General features: G+C 39.7%; 1 protein-coding gene across 1 annotated transcript in view; it reads right to left on the bottom strand.

The window, feature by feature from the left end:
* Adgrv1 (adhesion G protein-coupled receptor V1) overlaps positions 1–12,794 on the bottom strand; it is a 504,170-nt gene that overhangs the window by 271,119 nt on the left and 220,257 nt on the right. Inside the window, exons 84-85 of the mRNA XM_085830825.1 lie at positions 11,764–11,924; positions 3,796–3,896 (exon numbers count right to left, since the gene is read on the bottom strand). Of these exons, the coding sequence (XP_085686951.1) occupies positions 3,796–3,896; positions 11,764–11,924 (262 nt within the window). The remainder of the gene's footprint in view (positions 1–3,795; positions 3,897–11,763; positions 11,925–12,794) is intronic.

Here is a 12,794-nt window from a genome sequence, read left to right as displayed (position 1 = left end):
ATGACGCAAGTCCCTAATCTCAGCATGCTGTACATGGAGACAGAAAGAGTAGAAGTTCGAGGCCATCCTCAGCTACATAGCAAGTCCAGGGCACCCTGTGCTACAGAAGAGCCATCTCTCTGTGACACACATGTACACACATGTGCACGCATGCATGTATGTGTGTGCGCGCGCACACACACACACATAAACATGACAATCAACTAAGCCTTGATAAGGAAAGATCTTGGCATGCCTGTCTTCCCCATATTCACAAGTCACACCCCTATAGGTAGGTGGAGACATTTTACTCCTTAAAAAGAACCATGGCCCAAAACCCTTGTTTTGTTTTGTTTTGTTTTGTTTTTTCATTTCTCCAGGTAATTTAAACTCTAATGATGTCTACTCAGCAAAGATGCAGGATCCAAAAATAGGAGATCCATTTCTGGAACTGTAATGGGCCCAATAACACAATTCTACAACTCATACTATAAGTTCTTTAAAGTTTGGTCAGTGTAAATAAAAGCCAGTGTTCCTGTAAACATTTCCATTTCTCGTTTTGGAGAACCTGAAATTTTTGGAAAGTCCTCACTTTGGAGCAGGAGAGGCAGCTCAGTTATCAAGGGCACTTGCTGCCCTTGCAGAGCAGCCGAGTGGTTCTCAGTACCCAAGCTGGGTGACTCACCACAGCTATGAATTCAGGTCCTCAGAATACAATGCCACTGTCTCTCTGCTACATTATACAGTTCATGTGCATATCCCCCACTCCTCATACAGACATAGTAACAAAATTAAATCTTTTAATTGAAAATAAATTCTTCTACAATACATCCTTACTACGGTTTTCCCTCCCTTCACTCCTTCTAGCCTCCCCCACTTCCCTTCTTCCCAGCTACATCCCCCACTCTATTTCCATTCAGAAAAGAGGAAGTCTCCAACAGCCAAACTGCAGACAACAAACAGCCAAACAGGACAAAAGAAGAAACAGTAAGACAAGTCAAAAGCCCTTCTATCAAGGCTAGACAAGGAAACCCAATAGAAAGAAAAGAGTCCCAGGAGACACACTCACTCCCACTCTTAGGGTCCCACAAAAACACCAAGCTAACAGTCATAGCTTATACACAGAGGACCCAGTGTAGACCCAAACAGACCCTATACTTTGCCGCTTTAGTCTCTCTGAGCTAAAAGAATAAAATATATCTTTAAAAATGTCTTGTCTAGTCAAGTGAGATGAACATTCACTTTAAGTTAGTATTTTTAAATATCCAGGCAGTTGGTAAATATGTTGAGTTTTTCCTATGGAAACTCTACCAACTGTACACTGTATGGCTTCTGACGTGAAATAACTAAACCTTACATTGGGTAAAAATAAGCTATTGAAATATTTTTTTACCATAAATCATCCCTTACATGATTTTATGCCATATTGTTTTGTCTACTCTAAAAATACACTGGGAATGTACACACCTGACTAATCATTTTTCTCAAAATCCATGTTAAGCACAATGTGAACCAGAAGCCAATATTCTAACATATCGATTCTGGTCTTTCTTTCTCATCCCCAGACATGAGCAAATTTGTCTGCTAGCATGCTGAGGAATTATCTATAATAACATGGTGCCATAATTAAATCTGTATTAATGCCACTGCCAAAACAACCCACCAGAGTGGTGGATACAATCGAATAAAATCTAATTATGGAAGGCAGGTTCTTTGCTGTGTTATGTACAAGAAGCAGAGGCAAAACCAGACAGTCCTGATGGCATCCTAAGGTAATGTAAATTACCTTGCCAAATTCAGTGCAAGCCCCTTTTGGAAACAGCTGCTACTGTCTACAGTTTGCACGTACTTTGAACACATAATCTGGAATACAGTCCTTAATTTTTCTCTGAAAAACAGGTTATGAAATTTAAAGGACATTTTCATTCCTGGAACAGAAAACCCACAACAGAGTGCCAATGTTTCGATACTTTTCCATTTCAGCCCCTCTCATACTTCAACAAAGGACGCCCAGGCTTGATGAGAAACTGTGTGCAATGAAGGAGTCACCCAAGTCGAGTCCATGCACATAAACAGCTCCAGTCACTCTGAATGCATGGCACACTGCACAGGTGGCCGTGAATCAGGGACTAGATAGGCCATGGATCTAGATCAAAACCAAATGCCATCTTTCTGGGAATGCAGCAATAAAATGATTCCTGATGACATTCTGCTGTGCCCGTAAATCTGTGTCTAACTCAGCTAGCCTCAGAAAAGCTTCCTCCAGAAGTAGATGAGAAACAATATGGAGATATACATCTGGACAATGTACAGAGTGAGAGACTGTGGAACACTGAGTCTTAACTGTGATGTCCTCATTAGACACTTCCTCCACTTCCCACCCTACCCCCACCCCTGGCTGAGAGAGCTGTGCAGAAGAGGAAATGGGAAGGTGTTTAGTGCCAAAGCGATGGAAAGTACAAAAGAGCAGTGTCTGCACCGGACCTAAGCAGAGGTGGTTCCAGCACCTAATGGGGGAGTGGACACAAGCCTCCAGTGCTAATCCAGAAGTCACCTCCTACTGACAAATGCATGAAAAGGAAAACTTAGTCTTCTCCATTGGAATCTCACTGGGCTATAAACCACACTTAAAGGTAGGCCCATGACCAGCAGTAGAAGACCAACACAGAATAAATCTCGTGGTATCTGCGTGGAGTCTTCGTCTGATGTAGCTTTGCTTCAGCAGTATTTTATCAACTGGTCTTTTGCTTTTATGTTATGTTTTCAAGGTTGTGTTATCAAGGGTTTCATGTGTGTTTGTTGTGCTTTTCCTTTCTCTTTTCTTTTACATGTATATATGTATGTATGTATGTATTCCTTCATATACTTATTGCTTGTTTGTTTTCTAAAGAGAGAAAAAGAAGATATTTAGTGGGAAGGATAGAGAATTCGGAGGTGATCTGGGAAAAGATGAGGGAGGGAAACCATGAAAACAAATACACTGAAAAATATTTTCAATTTAAAAAGGAGAGCAAGAAGAAGAAATCAGCCAACTAGTTCATAAGTGTTTTTTATGCAACCCTGATGACCTGAGCTGGACTCCTGGATCCCTCTGGGTGATAAGAGTAAACCAATGGAGGGAAACTAGACTCTGAGCTCCACAATCATGCCACAGCATTTGTGTACCTGTGCATGTATACACACACATACACACACATACACACACAAACAAACACAAATAACACAAATACACACACATACATACACACATACACACACACACACATACACCGAGAGCACAAGAAATAGTCTTCGCAGAGAAGATCACAGCAATTGGCTATCTAATAGCAAATGGTCAGCCTGAAAACAATTACTGAAAATAAAGACCACAAATTTGACAGAGAGCAAGGAGCAGTATGGTGGAAAAGTTTGGACACAAGAAATGAAACAGCAATGATGTAATTATAATCTCAAAACGTAGTTTTTTCAAATACATGTATTGAGCCTGATATTATTATTTTTGTATGCTCCTCTTCTCCATATTGCTCAAGTGCAAAGCAAGTAAGCTAATTTCAACTAAGTTGAGAAAAACTATGCATGGACAAGGATCACAGAAGCTGGGTGGTGGTGGCGTATGCCTTTAATCCCAGCACTCCAGAGGCAGAGGCAGGCGCATTTCTGAGTTCGAGGCCAGCCTGGTCTACAGAGTGAGTTTAAGGACATTGAGGGCTATACAGAGAAACCCCATCTTGATAAAACCAAAAAAAAAAAAAAAGGATCACAGAAAAGGAGACACAGCCGTCTCCTAAAGAACCACGAGTGTCATCTGTCTCCTACCTGGGTTCCTAAGCTGGCCGCCATCATGTGAGTCAGAAGCTTAGCTGCAAACATGGAGTGTCGGGCACAGAACATGTGTGAAACAACGGCCAAGCAGAGACCTGTGGAAACCAAAGAGCCCATGTGAGCTTTCATAATCCAAGAAAGATTATGTGTACAGAAGAAAAAAAATCTCTGGGACAGTTAAGCACAAAAGCCCAGCCTATACCGCAGAGCACAACCCTCTGGGAACGATTACGCTGGAATTTCAACATATCCCTTTTTTGCATGAAATATATCATCTTCATATTTATCAGTTAACCCAAGTGATAAACTTTAATTTTCCATGTTGTCTGCCATGGAAAAGGGAAGTCATAAATAAACAGCATGAAAAAATTTAATAAGCGCTTTATTTTTTCTATGTTGCTATAAGTGAGCTTGACTTTTTTTTTTTTTTTTATGCCTTTCATCCTAATTTAGACTCTGTTTTTTAAGAGTGAAAGCTTTGGGTAAATAGAAATATTTAGAAAGGTGACTAGAACTTTTTGAGCATAAAACTGTGAATGGTCCTCCAAATCCTGAAATTCCTAGCTACTCATCTCCAGCTCGCAGAGCAGATAGATGATTCCAGCAGAGCTCGCTGGGAACTTTCAGCCAACGCTGTGTTGCTGCATGTCAAAACCAGAACATTTTTTTTTATTTCTTCCACAATGAAATTAAGGATAAAGGTGTGAACTGTAGCTGGCATTATCATCTTTAAGCCTGTGTGTCTAATATAGTCTTGAAATTGCAATCCCTCTTCTTTAGCCTCCCAAGTGCTAGAATTACAGCCTCATGGTACTGGACCTTGAAGGCAGGTTATTTGCGGATATTTTCTGCCTTAAAATTTTCAGATAGTAGTTTAATAAATAGTAATTATTTATTTGTTCACAGGCTTTCTAACCACACATTTTTGTGGGTCAGTTTATTTTGTGTAGGAATCACTGAAGCCTTATAAATGTTGGCACACATATGCCACTTACTCATGTGGTTTTCATATATTACCTCATTTGATATCAATGTTGTTTTGACAAACAAGAGACGATGCAATAATTTAACATTTGGTTCTCTGAAATATTCTCTGAAATTGTGGTGTGATCTTTTAGAGTAAACCATATGTTAGAAAAAATTAAGCATTAAGCATTAAGCATCTACAAAATACCTACATGGGGTCTTCTGACTTCAGTTTCTGTTTAGAAATGCCTCTCAGAGATCAGGTTAGAGAAAATATTTTAATTATTCTTTATATTTCAATAGAGCAATAGAAACTCCCTAAGGCTTTTCATCTAAAAACTCCTCCAGGAAGTGGGGATCAATCCACTCTTAGAACAACCACCATCGCACTCTGGGACAGGCATGCAGGTGTTCCGGCAGGCAGGGCAAACATGCCCCATGTGGCAGCTCTCCTTTCTCCACTATTGGGCCTGGTGCTCACAATTCACTAATGTGTCCTTTCTGTCTCTAGGATAATCACAAATCGTTTAAAGTCCCTCCAGGTGTGTGCTTATGTGTGTATACGATATGCTGACTTAAAAGCAAGTGGTAACCACATTTTTCTTCTCATTATAAACCAGATGATCACAAGTATGTATCTCCTGCAAGTTTCCCGAGGTGAGTGGTAACAATTGAAGGCCCGAGTACCAGCCAAGGGAGGAATATGCACATTTCCTGCTCACTGTATCTCATAAGAAGAATTAAGTGACGTTTCCTTAATTTGGTGATCAATTCTCCATCATATTCCTGCTCCGTCTCAGAAATTTAGTACAATTAAGTGTGACAATCTTAAAAACATCAGATTGTGTATACGAAGCTTCGTTAAAATGCTCCCATGGCCCCTGGTTCTAGTTCAGGATTCAAAACCAGAGACAGGAAAGCAGGCTGGATTGTCTTAGCATACTGTTTCACAGTTATCTAGGTGTGCTGCTTAGGTTTTTATCTCACTTTAGCACAAGCCAGAGGGCAAGAGGGAACCTTAAATGAGAAAATGCCTCCGTCAGATTGGCCCATAAGCAAGTGTGGGGGGCATTTTTTAAAAAAATAAAGACTGATATGGAAGGGCCTTGCTATGAGGAGTACTGCTCCTGGGCGTCATTCAAAGCAGTCAGGAGGACAAAGTACCCAAGGAGATGAAGGGGTCTGCAACCCTATAGGTGGAACAACAATATGAACTAACCAGTACCCTCAGGGCTCGTGTCTCTAGCTGCATATGTAGCAGAAGATGGCCTCGTCGGCCATCACTGGGAAGAGAGGCCCCTTGGTAGTACAAACTTTATATGCCCCAGTATAGGAAAATACCAGGGCCAAGAAGTGGGAGTGGGTGGGTAGGGGAGCAGGGGGAGGGGAGGGTATAGGGGACTTTTGGGATAGCATTTGAAATGTAAATGAAGAAAATATCTAATAAAAAATTGGGGAAAAAAAAACAGCCAGGAGGGAGGGAGGGAGCGAGGGAGCAAGGGAGTGAGGGAGGGAGCAAACCAGGAAACCATAGCCTCTATGGCCTCTGCCTTGGTTCCTGCCTCCAGGTTCCCTCCTTGAGCCCCTGCTCTGACTTTCATTCATGGTTGACTGTGAGCTCTACGTTGCAATCCATACTTTGTTCTCCAAGTTGCTTTAGGTTTTATGACAACAATCTGAAACTGACTAGAACACTGGTCTATTGTTTCAATGAAGAATTCTCTTCTGCTGAGAACCTTAAGCAAGCTAGGCTCCAAACAAGACAAGCCCATCTGGCTTTGGACATGATCTAGAATACTTAATCTTTAAAGAAATAAATATTTTAGTTACTGAGTTTCTAAATCACTACATATGAATTTAAATATCCAAAGCTCTAAAACTAATATACTTAGGAAAGTAACCTTCCCTCAGTTTGGAAAATGAGTACTTATATTCAGTGTATATACTTAGCATTTACAAAGGAATATTTTCATTGCAGTTCCTTAGCTTAAATTCTTAATATAAATATTCAAATCATAAACATAGAATGTATAATGATAGAATTTCTAAAATGAAGTAAAACAAATTATAACAACTTCATGTATTACCTAAATATGCACCCGGCAGTCTTAAAATTTTATTTCTTGGCAATTCTGTAGAAGAACAATCTGCTTGCTGAGTAGTATTTCTTGTTTTCTAGCCCTATATGGATTATAGATTAGGCTGAAAGAGAAAGAGCCTTCCCTTAATCCATTGATACAAATGATTTTTTTACACATTGGAAAGAGGGACGGTAGAAACAAGCATGGCTGTTCACAAATGAATAACATTGATGACATGGGATTTAGCTAGGATGCAGATCTGAAGCAGAGATCTGTTCTTTGTCGCTATCCAACTTGACCAAAGAGCTTATGTGTATATACAATTTTGGAGTATGTGAACACATTTATTTGAATATAAATATGTTTATATGTGAGTAGGCAGAGCCAGGAGACATCATTGTTCGGTATTTACAGATGGGAAAAAATTTAATTTAGCCCCATGCAAGACAAATGTTAGTACATTTTCTACAATTTTTTAAAATGCTTATAAATATTGCATTTTCAGGTATCTGTCTACTACTCTCCCTATCCCTGCTTCCTCTAGATGAATCCTAAGGAGATCAACTTACAGCTGTCATCTTAAGTCAGTGTTGGCTCTCTGGCTTTGTTTATTTCTCACCCTTCTACCTCTTGCTACCTGTAATTCTCCGGTTTTGTTTACAAATGCTACTAAGTTGATTCTTTAAGTTTTTCTTCCATCAATGTACTTTGATTAGTGCTACTAATGAGCTAAAGATGAGAACAAAAGACAATTATCCCTGAAAAGGTCTCCAGTGGGAACGGATGTCAGCAAGAAGCCCCTTGGAGCACACAACTCCACGTGGTAGGGGAGTGATGCTTTAGCCAGAGAGAGAAGAGTCTTGATAATGAAGGAGTTCAACCTGAGCCCAAGAGCTACCCGCCTGGGGAAGTAGTTGAAATTTTCATGTGTTAAATAAAATAGAATTTAAAATTCAGTCATCTTTCAAGGATGTAGGACCATCCATGGCCAGTATATCACACATTAGACAGTCTAAAACCCTGTAATCATCACAGAAAGCCCTGTTGCAAAGAACTGTTAATTGTTCCTGAGTGAGGAAAGAATACATTGCATTTTAGAAGATTTGAATGTACAAAGTTGACACATTGAATAAATTACATCTGGTCTGCAGCACTTTGTGAGTTACTCACTTTTTTTTTCCAACAAGAAATAAGATTGAGAACACTGAATGTCAGGTGCTGTGCCCAACAATACTCAACAAGATGGACACTGGCTGGTCTCCCAGGGATTGTGTCCAATTTTGTCTGTCTCTTGTTCCAGAAAGTGCCTGGCTTATGAATGTTCACTGAACACGGTTTGGTCAAAGAGATGTCAGGGCAGCATTTTAGGTTACTTTTATAAAAGTTTCCATTCCTTTTCATGTGGATTCTGCCTTGCCACACCTGGACACTGCCAGTTTGATGCTTAAACGTGCTACAGCCATCTGAGACCACACCAGAAAAAGGCAAAGTAGTGCTGTGTGAGGAACACAGAGCAGAAAAACAAGAAAAGACAGAGTCTCTCTGCAGCATAGGCAAGGTGAGTGGGTGAGGCAGGGTCTCAGCAGCATCAATAAGGCAAAGAAGCTGGGTCCTGGCATCATAAGGGGCCTAATTGTTCATTCTGGGAGCTAAGTCAACATGAGATGCTTTCAGGGTCTCCTCTCATGTGCAGCCCAACTCATGCCAAATAAAACTCCTTTGCAGGTACTGCTAGATAAACCTATCACCTAATGCTGGGCCAAGCATTTTAGAACATTTAAGTGACTTTCATCTAGATTTATCCCGTCAAACTCTTCTTTTTAAAGTTCTATGTGTTTTCCTTGGGGATAAGACATCATTTAATTGAATGAAATTATTTTGATAGCACACTCCTCCACAATCATAATAGGTATCTCAAGACAATGGTTCCTGAAAATCTGAACTTGATGTTTCTAAAGGAATTTGACCAAAATTTTAAAACTAACACTTTAGGAGAACAATTTTGAGATGAATGCAATTGTGTTCAGATTTAACTTAATTATTGGGGTTCTGTTTCTCTGGCCACCCCATCCCTATCCCCTTGTGTGCACTCTGAGTTGCTTCATAATGACTTCTGTCACTATCAGAAATCTTTTCAGAGCTGGTTGGTTTTTGTTACCTTGAACATTTAACAGCATTTCAGCTTTCAGAGGAGAAAAAAAGGCACACCTTGAGAAGTTTGCTGTTCTATACAAGATTGAACAAAAGAATGGTCATCTTCAAATAATTTTTATTTACTTTCTTAACCTATAAGGCTTATATTTAGCCACTTACAAATTACTATTTAATAAGGAATTGACATTTTGTGGGCATTCACACACTTAGTATTCTATTTTAAGTAGATAGGATAATTAGCCAATTAACCAAGGACATTTTAGTTAGTGAAATATGTTAAAGCAAGCAACACCAATATGAGATCAGGCCTGCCTCTAACAGGGCAGATCCACTGGCATCACGGGATACTAAACTATAGACACGCTGAGTTCACTCAGTCAGTTAAAGTGAAAAAGAACTACACAATGACTGTTGCAGTATCTTGTTAATGTTGTAAGATTATAGAACTTTGTTAAAAGAGGCAGTCAGGAAAAATCCAATTAGACCATCATCTATATGGGATAGCATTCTAAGAGCTACAAAAAACACCCAAGACGATCTGCACTCACTGTCACCCAGGAGGTAGCACGTATGCACCTCAAGCCTGGCTGGTCTTACTAGTAATTAAATCGGATTCTGACATTGTTACCGGAAACCATCTTAATTTACACTTCTCCAAAGTCATCTCCATGGAGAGCCAAAGAATGCACACAGCCCCTTTTCATTGCATATTCCTTTTTTATCTCTTTCACGTCAAGGAATAGCCTTGAGCTCCTTTTCTTGTATTTGGCAAACCTGGAAATTTCCAGGTGTGTCCTCCCCACTTCACCTCTCTAAATCGAGGGTTTCTAAGCCTCTCTTGCCCTTCACCCACATCTTAAACTGTCAGCATTTAAACCTTTCTGCTCAGGACGAGGAAGCAGAACTACAAGACATACTGGCCCAAACATCCTAGAATTTATTGAGACTAAAACTGATAAGGAGGCCAGCTCCTGTGAATGTGTGCATTATTGCACTCCTGAAAAGAACCAGTTAACTATTACCAAACTAGAGCCATTCCATTTGGCCTGATCCAAACTATACTTTATGTGCATGTAGGAAACATCAAGTTGTCTTTTCTAATTTCTGAAGGCACATCAAGGAATGGGCATTGGTTCTAATGAAGAGAAAATGGTGGCAAAAACAGAATTTTAAAGCCTTACTTATCAAACACCTGAATACAAGAGGAGACAGATTCATAATTGCAGTGTCTTGACCCTGATCCCAAGTCAAAGGTACCAATATGGATGCTGGCATTTAAGATCTCAAGCACATGAACAGGTCAATGTCTCCTTTTCTGCACCAAGATAGAAAATGCAGCATGGCCGCCAGATCTCCAAGGACACGCTCACCCTCTGCCATGTCTACATGAAACTGGCAAAACCTCTTTTCATGTTCAATGTTTCTATAAAGCAGGAGATCCCTGGAGGTAACAGCAATACTTCAATTTGTTTGTAAAATAATATTTAGACTTTTATTACAATATAGTTAAGCAATTATTTCACTACTCTATGAAGTTTCATTGATTAAAAATATGCCACTATTGAAGTACAAGAGTCCCTCTAATTTTGGAACTATATTCACCTAGAAGGATTTATTGTGTAAGAAATGTCATCCATCCTTTATGAAAAATATTATGAATAGGAGGTTCTTTAATTTTTGTGATGGAATCTAAGACTCAAAATTCATATGCCATAAGGAAAGTTATAACTATGTAAAATTAAATTATACTGGAAACACTTAACAACTAAGCCAGGAATAATAATTAGTTACTGACTTTATCTCCAAAAAGACTTTCTAATGAATAAAATTTACTAGGTAGATTATTGGTACACTATATTTAGAAAGATAGTCCCTCTCAATAACAGACAAACCATCACTAAAGCAGAATATCAGCTGTGTGTGAGTTACTTACTACCCTGAAATGCACGCAGACTTGTAATCATAAGTACATTGAGGGTAGTAATTCTATGGTATATCAACTCATAAAATCAATAATTTACTCCAGTTCCTACAACTAGCCAATGACCACATCAGGGCTTGAACTAAGGCAATCTGGCTGCAAAGTTATGGTTAGTCATTATCCCATACCAAGTTATGTGCATAGCATATTGTTCCTAGAGACAATGTGTGGAGTACTTTACAAAGGAAAATTGGGTAGAGCAAAAGTGGAGCTAAGGCTTGAAGTAGTGTAAGAATGTGTCATTCTTCTCCACCCAACTGCACAGCATGGGGGAATATGTCTATAGTTAGGTTGTATGGAAACAGTTTGATAGACATTAATAAAGTCCAAGTTCCTATGACTTCAATAAAAGAGGGATTACATATGTTGAGTGGAAGATAATTTCTATCATAGGATTTGATATGTTTAGAGTTCTAAAGTTGAAGACTGCCAATCAACTGATGGGGAAGACTATCTCTTTAATTGGAAACACAAAATCTTTATGTGTACTGACTTCTGTCATCCCAATGTTCTAACTGTAGAGCCTGAGTTCTAAAGCACAATACACCATGAACAGTTCCCTTTCCTATTACCTTGCCTCCAGCTTACACTGTATCCCATACTGTTCATGAGTTAACAGAGGCAGTCATCCGTAAATGTTGGTTGTATTCATTAATGATTAAAACAACAGGACACTGCTGCATTACAGTACGTTCACATATTACATACACAAAAGAACTATGGGAAAGGTTCCTTCTCACATAGATTTAAAATGCATGACTTAGAAACGCTGCAACTGACCTGAGATGCATATCAAGCCAGCAGAGAAAAAAGCTTCATTGTATGATGACAAGTTGTCAGTCTGGGCGTAGACAGCATACACAGACATGTGTGAGCAGGCACATTCCACATAGTCCGAAGCATCTTCAACCACTTTGCAAAACTGGCTGTCAGACAACCAGCTAGAACAAAACACAATAGTCACTGATCTTTCAATAATATTTCAAAGATGTTAGGATTGTTTTAAAAGGAAAAATAACTAGCTGAAATTAAATGTTCTTTCCTCAAGACTTGAGCAGACTACATTTTCCAGAAGAAACACTGGAAAGAACATCTTGTTCAGGACATGACCCAACAGATTCCACCAAGACACCTTTAGAAGCAGTGTGCATAACAACCACACCTGCCAGGGCGTTTGCTGTACCAAGGAAGTTAGCCCTCCCAGCAACTGTGCAGCAGCCTTACCTATCCTAAAACAAATGTGCTTTTCTCTGTCATTCAAAATTTCCCACTGCTCTGAATAGCCATCCCATGTGTGAATCCTGACAGATCGGTGTAGCCATGGCGTCTATGGATCCCAAAAGACCATCAGAGCCATGGCTTATGGTGTGTGGTTCCCTATATTACAGCACAGCTGTCTTAGGGTTTCTATAGCTACAACAAAACACCATGACCAAACATCAAATTGAGGAGAAAAGGATTATGTAGCTTACACTGGCCTGGTTGGAGGAGCTGTGTCACCAGGAGTGGGCTTAAAGGTTTCAAAACCCCATGCCAAGCCTAGTCTTTCTGCCTGTCTCTGTCTCTCTGTTTCTCTCTCTGTGTCTTCTCTGTCTCTCTCTCTGTCTCTCTGTCTCTCTCTCTCTCTCTCTCTCTCTCTCTCTCTCTCTCTCTCCATCTTACAGACAAGATATAAGCTCCCATCTTCTGCTCCAGTGCCATGGCAACCTGCTCCCTGCCATGCTCCCTCCCATGATGGGAATTAAGTCTAACCCTCTGAAATTGTAAACAGGTCCCAAATTAAATACTTTCTTTTGTAAGTTGCCTTGGTC

Source organism: Mus caroli, unplaced genomic scaffold, assembly GCF_978045245.1.
Source record: "Mus caroli unplaced genomic scaffold, Mus_caroli_1 scaffold_15, whole genome shotgun sequence".
NCBI lineage: Eukaryota > Metazoa > Chordata > Mammalia > Rodentia > Muridae > Mus > Mus caroli.
The sequence above is the reverse complement of the archived record's forward strand: the minus strand, read 5'-3'. Positions and strand labels throughout refer to the sequence as shown.